This window comes from Meleagris gallopavo, chromosome 1 (assembly GCF_000146605.3).
Source record: "Meleagris gallopavo isolate NT-WF06-2002-E0010 breed Aviagen turkey brand Nicholas breeding stock chromosome 1, Turkey_5.1, whole genome shotgun sequence".
Taxonomy (NCBI): Eukaryota; Metazoa; Chordata; class Aves; order Galliformes; family Phasianidae; genus Meleagris; species Meleagris gallopavo.
Window position 1 is genome coordinate 92,691,384 of NC_015011.2, and position 10,136 is coordinate 92,701,519.

The 10,136-nt window shown below is 36.6% G+C and overlaps 1 protein-coding gene across 1 annotated transcript in view; it reads left to right on the top strand.

The window, feature by feature from the left end:
- Positions 1 to 9,128: 9,128 nt before the first annotated feature.
- The window catches only part of LOC100544944 (transmembrane protein 222-like), a 3,821-nt gene continuing 2,813 nt past the window's right edge, over positions 9,129 to 10,136 (top strand). Inside the window, exon 1 of the mRNA XM_010722093.1 lies at positions 9,129 to 9,517. Within this exon, the coding sequence (XP_010720395.1) occupies positions 9,129 to 9,517 (389 nt within the window). The remainder of the gene's footprint in view (positions 9,518 to 10,136) is intronic.

Below are 10,136 nucleotides of genomic sequence, written 5' to 3' on the forward strand. Positions count from 1 at the left end.
ATAATAAATGGCCTAAGTAATATGTTAGCAGTTATAAAAAACAAAGGTAAAATATGCTTAAAATATGCTCTAAATTGAGACAGAAAAATGTAACGAGCCTAAAGCTGTTCTTAGGAAAAGTTAGTGGCAGCTTCCCCATGCTTGCCGTTGTCCATTGGTTCCCTGTGCAGCCAGGCACAGACAGCTTTCTGTAGAGAACAGATCAGTGCCTGCTCACCCACCAGCAACCATGTTTTCCCCCAGGAGTTCTCTACTGGGCCAGGGATGGAGGGAAGCGCAGCAAGGATGGAGATCTGCATTCAGGCAAATTGGAAGCCTACGACCTGCTGCCGCTGACAACAGAGAATGTTTTGTCTGGCACAAAAGAAGAGTGAGAAATCTGGCATTAACTGCCTAATCACTAATTATCATGTCTGGTAAAATCCAGAGTGGCTCTTATGAGTCCATGTGGAGGTGGGTCTCAGTTACAGAAGTGTTTGGTCTGTAATGTGTTGCAGTTGATGTTTAGAAGTGTGGAAGATGCCACTCCTTGTCTCCAAATGAATTCAGTAGCTCTGAGAGAAAAAATAGTAGGAGGTTTCTGTCATAGTGCTTGACGAAATAGGTTTTGGCATAGCATGCCACTTCAACATGTATTATTTACTTGATTTTTATCTTGTCAGGCGTAACCTGTGGTATAGTTAATCTTTAATGGATTTAGTGCAAGGTTCTGAGAATGCTCTGAAACAAGAAGAAAAAGGTGTTGCTGTTCTTGCTTCCCATGATGGCAATGTATCCATAAGATGACATCTAACTATTAACAGAGGCTTTGGAAATAAGGGAGGGAGTTAAAGTCAGATAGGAGAGTGGCCACTTGAACTGTTTCGAATGTCAGACTTCTGCCCTGGATGCATGGTCAGGCCAGATTTTGCGTGTATCAAAGTCTTCTAGCCCTTGTTTCTTCCCCTCTTTCATCAAACCAACCTGTACTAGATTTTACAATGAAGCAGCACAATTTTAGACCTTCTCTGCTTGTGTTCAATAAACTTTCCACGCTGTAAATGATCTCAGCAGAGGAAGAAAGAGGCAAGTCTTCCTGCACCCTGCGTGCAAAATCCAGTGGCACCTTTAGGAATGGAAGTGGCTGGCCAGAAGAGGACAGAGCATAGGAAATATTTTCTTTGTATGTAGTAGAGCATGATAGTACAGAAGTTTTATGCTTGTTCCACAGTTTTACAAAGAAAAAAAAAAAAAAAGTGTCATATGACTCTTCCCTTTAAAAACTGTTATTTTTCTACAGATGTGGTTATTCAGATATGATTTACTCTGGTTAAATTCTGGTGTTCTCTGTGTTTGTCCAGGAAGCCGTTTAAACTGGGTCAGAATAGAGGCGTGATTTAAAAAAAATGCAGAATATGTTGAGTTGTCATAAATATGCCAGGCTATAGAGACAAACTGCACCTAAGTAAATGCTATGACCTCTTCATAATGTTTTCCAATGTTTTTGACACATATGTATATGAAGCTGTACTTAATTTCACTTGTGTGTGTGTGTATGTGTCTGTGGCAAAATTCTCAGTCAGTGTTCACAAAGATTTTTGCAGAGGATTAAGAAATTATGGTCTAACTTCAAGTGTTAACACATATAGAGTGTCCTCCTAAGTCAGTAAGACTTCAAATCATTGACATTATCTTTGCTCTACTTTTATTTTTATCTGAAGCATCGTAGCATTTAGCTTAAAAACTTGGATGGCATTGTTATCTCTACTGTGTGCTGCTGGCAGTTTTTTTTCCTAACCATGCAAGAGAGAGGCTGGATATATTCTCTAAAATCCTTAATACGCATCTGTTTTGGAATATGTTCTGCTACTAAATGTTTTACTTGTGTGTTTTACATGTTTACTTGTACTTGAGTTAAAACTAGTTACTGAAAGTTCATTACATGGGTATGTAGATGAAAGGAAATAAAGTAATTTTGTCTTCTACTGGGAAAATATCAACTATTGTGCTCTATAATAGTTATTAATCTAGATTCTGTGTGTGTAGTTATGCACAGTTTATTTTGTATAAGCCCATTTTTTATACAGCTGTTAGTTGGAATGACTAAATATGAGATTTTGTCAGAAACAGTTGATTTCACTGAGACCAACTTCACCTCATTTTTTTTGAGCCACATAATTTTAACAATTAAACTAACAATGTCTGACTTTATTAACCCTCTACTCAAACAAAATTTGCTTGAACAATTTTGCTTTTTTCCCCCTTTTTTAACAACTAAATTTCTAATGCTGAAAACCAGACTTCTGAGTCTTTTAGGCTGTGCAGAGCAATCTTTCTCTGTATTGAAACCATAATTTCACAGTTCAGATTGACCTTTTTATGTTGTGTTTTGCATTATACTTTGAATTCTGGGAAGATTTCTTGCTTATGACTTGTTCTAAATACTTACATCTTCAATGTGGGACCATATTCATGGGCATAAAAAGATCAGGAAGGAAGGAAGGAAGGAAGGAAGGAAGGAAGGAATGAAGGAAGGAAGGAAGGAAGGAAGGAAGAAAACCTCTTCCATAGATATAGATACATAAGAAGTAATAAAGAATATATAAACGGGGAGGAAGATAGCTGCCTACCTGATAGTCTTTCTTCCTTAAGGGCTGAAAGACGTGGGCTCAATTGTAACTTACATAATTTGTGTACCAGCTTTTGTCTGCTTTTATCAGAGAGGTAAATACCTTTACTTAGAGCCAGGGAAAAGGAAGAAAAATGATTCAGGATGATTATGAACAGCAAACTCACTTAAAAAAAAAAAAAGTGATTATTCTAAAGCTTTGTCTCCAAGTGCCTCACTGAAAATCACAACCTATATAATAATTGTCTGACTGACTTGTTTATTCCTGTTACCCATCCTAAGAGCATTAAGTGAATGTTCATAGGTCTTTAATATTGCTTGTTGTTATGTTTGCTTGTTTTTAATCTGCTACTTTGTTAGAAGGACTTCTATACTGCTATAAAGAAAAAGCTTTGTTAGCTCTAAAAAAGCACGTTCTGCCAAAAGCACTTCACAGAGAGATTCACACAGGCTATTCCTGTAAAAATATCATATCTTAGTATATTAACTAACTTCTCAATAAAACTTGAATAAAACTTGTACAAGTCACTCTAAAAGACCACTTCATTCATTTCCAAGAATGTTCACAAATGCCACAGCAAGAAAAAGAACCTGACAATCATCTATTGTCCTTGTTCCTGATTTTTTTTTTTTTTGCCAAATTTATTTATTTTTAATATCAGAAAAGTGTTTCAAATCCAGATAAATGTCCATGTACTTAGTAAATCCTGGTTGCTTTTTCTTCCAAAATTTTGTTCAATCTTTGAATTCATATATGCTTTAGTAGCCATAATATCCATTAAAAACTTCTGCAACTCTAAGGGAGTTCCATAGGTGTGGAATAATTTTTGGAGGTGATTTAAGAGAAGGTGCAATGTTGAGGAAACCTCCAGAGTGGAATGCAGTAATTATGCAAGGAGTCTGTTCTGTGATAGTTCCCTAAGCAACACAAAACTGCAACCTTAGATGTTATTAACACCAGGGGACTGTGGTGTGCTGACTCTAAGAGATACAGCAGGGAGAGTGAGAGTGTAAACACCATAGCCAAGCTCTGTGATATCACTGCAGGGATGGGAACTTGGTACTGTGGAACTGAGAAACTCTGAGTTAGTAGATTTTTATTTTCTGTTGCATCAGTCACTATATGTATGACTAGTGTCACTCAAGTTTCACCTGTGAAAGTAAGAAAATAGTATAAAAATGGTTTGAGAGGGAGAGATTTGGGGGAAATACTGTTGCAGACAAGTTGGGAGAACATCGCTGATTTCTGGGACGTGCTGACAAACTGAGCCTCTCTGCCTTCTCGTAGGGATGCTTATTGGGTAACATTCATGCACTCAGTTAAAATTAGTGCTTCTCTGGAAAACTTAAAAATCTCTATAAGGTTGTTCCGTAATTTAACACATTTGTGGTCATCTGTATTATTCACATTCTTGGTACTTGCATATGCTCTGCAGACAGTGTTTTTATCACCAGCGATTTAAAAGGATCTGTAATTAAAGCACTTTTCACTAAGCTAGCTGTGAGAGTTCTCATTGGGCTTCAACCAAACTCCTCAAGAGTGGCTGTGTTAGTTCATTGGGATGCAACTAGCTCAAAGATTCCTCATGCTATGGGTGAATCCATAATTGTGTGAGTTCTTACTGAGCGCAGCCTAGTTCCTTAAGGTTAGCTGTATGAACGCGTTTGAATATGACTGAACTTAGAATGCTGAATTGAGTATCATTCAGAATCTAAACCCTAAATCTAAACCAAAATCTAAATCTGGAACTTAAGGGAGATTATTTTCTGTCAGACTTCTTTATCCTTTAATGCAACTACAGGAAAAAAAAGGGCAAGAAAGGGGCAAGCAAAAGCACAATTTATCTAGAAGTTTCTTCCTATTCTTTGCACTTTTTTTTTTGGCTTATGTTAATCTCTTTTGACTCTTAAATTTTCCTGTTTTCATTCTTAGCTTCTCATTGGAGGCACAGCCCATAGCCACTGTACTGTAGACTAGCATGTTTTTCAGTAGCCTAATTTGATAATTCCATCAGTGATATCTGGATGGCGAAATGACATTTTGTGCAATGAACAATTTGCACTTGTAGTAACTCAGTATTTTTTGCTTAAGTGACTGATGGGTTATGTCCAAAAATGCAAACCTCAGGGTAAAAATGCGGAGCTATTGAAACTGCCTCATTAAAGCTAAGATTTCATAGAGGATTATGTGTGATACCTAAATATGTAGAGATCAGAGTGTAACTGAAAGGGATTCAATGCTTTATGTGTTCAAATTCAAGAATAAAATGAACATTTTTTTTCCCTAACTGCTTTTGCATTTATAAAATGGCAAATACAATGTCTGCCTTACAGTTCCATGATCATATGAATTTAATATAGATGAATTAGGTTGAAGTGATTGGTCTAATGAAGAGCTGCACATTGCATTCAGGACTTTGTTCTGTTTGCTTAAGTGTCAATATGTCTTAAATTTTCAGATTTATTCAAAAGTCTCCACTGATATATGCTATTGCATAAAACTCTTTCTAATTTAAGAGTAGGAGTGCTTCAAATCTCTCATTTTTTCACCTTCTTACCCTGATGCGTATACTAACAATTAATTTGCTAATTAAAGGAGGATGATTGGATTGCTTTGATAGACAAGGCTAAAAATGGATTCTATCCATAAAAGAAAGAAACAAAGCTAACAAGCTGCAGCAAGAGGTAACACAAAGGTAACAGCTGCAAGACAGGGAATTAACAATTAGTCATCATTTACTGTAAAAGATTAAAATAAATTCAGAACCATGCTAAATATGTGCAAACCTGGAAGAAAAACCCTAGCAGGTTTCAAAAAAAAATTGATATAATCCACTTTCCACATCTGATTTAATATTTTCCCATGTTAAATAATTCTCTAAATATATATATATATCTTTTCATTTTTATGAAATAATGCCTTAAGAGGAAATAAAAGGAATTCCTTACTCATCACTTCATAATTATGTTGAATTGAAGACCAAGAAACTGGAGGAATAATTATTAAAATAGGAATTAAAGAAAGAGAGATAAGCGATGAAAAATCGTAAGAGCTTACCGATTCTTGAAAGGGATCTGAAAAACCAGAGAAACATCTCATTGAATGAGGAATGTGTAACTATTTAAATTTTGCAAAAGCCCACAAACTATTAAAAACTTTTATAATTGCAGAAATAACTGTAGCTTTTATTTTTTCATGTCATATGCTGAAAAATAAAGCTTATGGTATTATCGAGAAAGATGGAGACACAGATAAATTACAGCTGAGTCTTGGGGAAATAAGAAAGTAAAATTTGGAGTATTAACATTAGTATTTGTTCTATGAAATTAACTTCAAAATAAGTTCAAACATCACAGTGTAGTAAAACTTAAGTTACAGTGAATTACAATATAGATAATATACCACGTTAATTTTAATATGTTAAAATTGTAATCAGAAATAATTGGACTTTCAACACAGAACTAAATGAACTTGCTGAACCGAAAAGAAATTAACATTGATTGCAAGTTGAATAAACTGCAGATTTGGATATTCCTGATTTATTGAGGTAGGAACTGCTTCTAAGCCCATTAACATAAAGATTTAATTAATGTGTCATGATTTTTACCAGCTAGTGGAAAGAGAGTAAGAAACCATAAAAAAAAAAAAGAAAAGAAAAGAAAAGAAAATCATTTTATTTAGATAATGAAAATCAATATGAAAATTGCAGGAGAAGCAATCTCAAATTACAAGACTGGACACTAATAGACCTAGCTGATGATAGCAATCAAGAAACAAAAGCTGCTAATGGGCATCACAATTGTTTTAAACATGAAAGACTTTCAAATGATCAAATCTTTACATCTTGGAGAAAGTATCATATCAAAGGAATATGTTTCATTCCTTTTTGTCCGAAAGTGATATTTATGTTTCTGTGCTTCCCATGGAAAAACCCTAATACTCCATAATACTTGCCCAAAGAGGAGCAACCAAAAACCTATAGTGTGCTATTTCCATGTTTAATTTTCTTTCTGCACTATGTCCCAGTTTACACAATGAGTCAGAGTGAGTTTAACAAATTTATTACATCTGTGTGTAATATATTGCTGTCTTAAAAGGAACCCAATGCTTTTTCTAAAATAGCCTATAGATGGATGATGTATTGGGATGATGTTGTGTTACGTTACTACATCAATAGAGAGTAATTTTCTGTGAAGTAGGAAAGGATTGGAAAAGAGATTCATTGGATAAGGTCTGTGAAATGAAGGTTAATTCGTGGTTTGACAAATCATTCCATTTATAACTTAGTAAAAGATGAATACTTTCTCTTCAGGTTAAAGAGTGCAAGAATAAAATCTGTTTATGATTTTGTAGATTTCAAATTGTTTGTGACCCTGTCAGAGGAAGAGATGGAATTATTTTTATAAACTTTTTTTCTATAGACACAAATTGAAAACATTCTTACTTTACTTGCCTTCTCATTGCTGTACAAATTTCAGACATTTTGTTAACTACACTATTTCTTGCTTTGAGCAGACAAATTTGAGTTACAAACCTCTGTTCCACAGTAAATTTTGGATGTTCCATTTACTACATGTGAATCCTGTAAAGGATAAATATATCACATATGTTCTTTAATCTAGCCTTCTCTATGGTAAATATCTTAAAATTGTATCAATATGTATTTATTAAAAAAAGTGTAGAAAATGATGCCAAAAACTTTTCAATCCCAGTTTGTGAATGAGACGTTGCAGTCTCCCCTCCCCCAAACTCATGACATCTGTGTCCTATGCACACTGGCAATTCAGCAGTGCAGTTTCCTTCACTTCTAGCAATGGAGAATAATGCTTTTCTGGGTGGGTCCATGTGTAGGACTTAGAAATTAGAATCATATCATACAATCATAGAATGGTTTGGGTTGGAAGGGCCCTCAAGTATTATTGAGCCCCAGCCACCTACCGCAGGCAGGGCTGCCAACCTCCACGTTTAATACTAGACCAGGCTGACCCAGGGCCCCATCCAATCTGGACTTCTACACCTTCAGGGACAGGACATCCACAACTTCTCTGGGCAGCCTGTTTCTGCAGAGATCTTTTGAGCATATTTTGTCAGATGCTTTTTGTCTTGGGGTACAGATAGCATATGTTAAGATTATTGAAGATACTTCTCAACACTTTTTCACCCAAAGAGCAAGGAAAATGAGGAAAATTATCAAGTGAATAAAAGATACCCTTGACTTGCCAATCAGGCAAAAAAAAAAAAAATCAAGTCTTTTTCTTAAATCTGTTTAGTTTTTCGCACAATACATAAATTACTTAGGCATAGGTATCTTCTGTCTTCCCTTTCTTTATAATTGTAGCTAAAATTAATTCTGCCCACTATATGAAGTACTTGAAAACAAGTAGTTTAAATGCAAATTACAAAACTTAGAACTCACCTAAATAGATTTTAAAAAAAAAAATCTGAGATTACTTTTATTTCCAACTATCATCTTTATTTTTACATTCTGCACTGGAAGACTGTGATTGCAGTCCTTTAGTGTGATGAAATCCATGGTGAGACGGAAGAATAGTGGATTGTCATATAAAAATGCTGAAATATGAACAATTTTGAACAGGTAGAATATAATTTCTTAATTAATGATTTTTTTTTCTTAATTATAGGATTTTTAAAGCAACTTATTGAATCTTAAGAAAAAAAGTATTCTACTATTAGTTTCCAATATGAAAGTTCAAAATCTTAACAGTTAACTACTGAATTCTGTAGACTTTTCTCTAAGTGATATTAGCTTACATAACTTACAAAAGTTGTAATTTACTTCTGCTTCAAAATCAGCCACCAGTGAGAGGAAGATGGGTGAAAGATTTGATGATAAAATAAAAATGTTAGAATAGTTTGACCTGTTTTTTGTTCAACAGCAACAACAAAAACAACAAAGCTGGAGCTCTGCTTCCTAGAATGAGTCCCGCTGTTATAGAATTGGAACTAAGCTAACTCTGCTTTTACAAAGTGCTTTTACAATAGGCCTGAATGGGTTACATGGGATATTTTAGGCAAAATTCACGCCTTTTTCCCCAGTGTATAGCTGAGGTGGAGACACCAGTGTCTGAAGGTAATTGCTCAGCTACAGCAGCCAAATGCCACAGACATACAAAAATGTTGATTTATGTCACACAAAAGCAGCATAGAAAGCAAGCACCTGGCTTAAGTGTTCTTTTTCCCCTTTCTTTCTGAGTTCAGTCAAAAGAAATGATACAGAGCCATCCTGAAGAGTGAAACCAAATGTTTGCAGGAAGACTGTCAATTTTAAAGCAGACTCAGGTGTGGATGTAATAGTCATATCAGAAAAGACTCACTCCCTTCACAGCTGAGACAGCTGTTACTATTTCAGATATTCCTAGAGGCTGCATAAACACAAACAGCAAAATCTTTAACTTTAATGCTTGTGCTTGGGAGGTTCTAGACTGGCACGTTCCTTTTTTAGGGCTATAAGTGCTTCCTTAATGAGAAAAGTGAAAGATTAAAAATAGAAGCGGATAGATGGCGGAAGCGGAGGCCAAGATGAAGCAGTTCAATGGCGGCGGTGGGGCTGGGCTGGACGTGGAGCGCGGCCGCTTCCCGTACTGCGTGGTGTGGACGCCCATCCCCGTGCTGACGTGGCTCTTCCTCATCATTGGCCATATGGGTATCTGCACGTCGACGGGGGTCATTCGGGACTTCGCGGGGCCGTATTTTGTCTCAGAAGACAACATGGCATTTGGGAAGCCAGTGAAGTACTGGAAGCTGGATCCTGTCAAAGTGTACTCCAGCAGCCCCAGTGCATGGGACACAGCTGTGCATGACGCCTCGGAGGAGTACAAACACCGAATGCACAACCTTTGCTGTGATAACTGCCATTCTCACATGGCTCTGGCCTTAAACTTGAGGAGGCACAAATTATTTGGGGCCTGGCTAATGCTTATCGGGCCTTATTCAATACTATCCTGGAGAGGGAGAGAGTTTGTGAAATTGAAAAGGAGAGTCTCAGGGAAACAGTGCAAAATGAGCGAGAGAGTCTCCTGGTCGAGAGAAACAGCCTCCAATCTGAGAGAGATGCCCTCCGAATTGAGAGAGACTCCCTGCAATCCAAACTCAACAGTCTTCAGTTTCAACAAGACATCCTCCAATCTGAGCTAGAGACTCTCATAATCGAACAAGACAGGCTCCAAGCTGAACTGGAGGATGAGAGCATTGGAACTGACCAATCTGATCATTTACAGAAAGCACCACAATTGATGTCAGTTGCCCCTGTAAGAGGACGGAAAATGAAATGAATCTCGACTCAGTTAGAAGAGAAGAAAGAGGAGGAAAGAGGTCCAGAGGAGTGGCTCCAAGATCCACAAGAAGCATCCCTGAGTCCAGGGGAGGAGCCCTCAGTAAGACCACGGTCACGAACGCCTATTAGGGCAACAAGAAGTCCTGAAAGAGTAAGAGGTGAGCAAGATATCGTTACCATTGTTGATCGATCTCTGAAAATGAATGAAATTCGAAGTCTGAGAAAAGACTTCT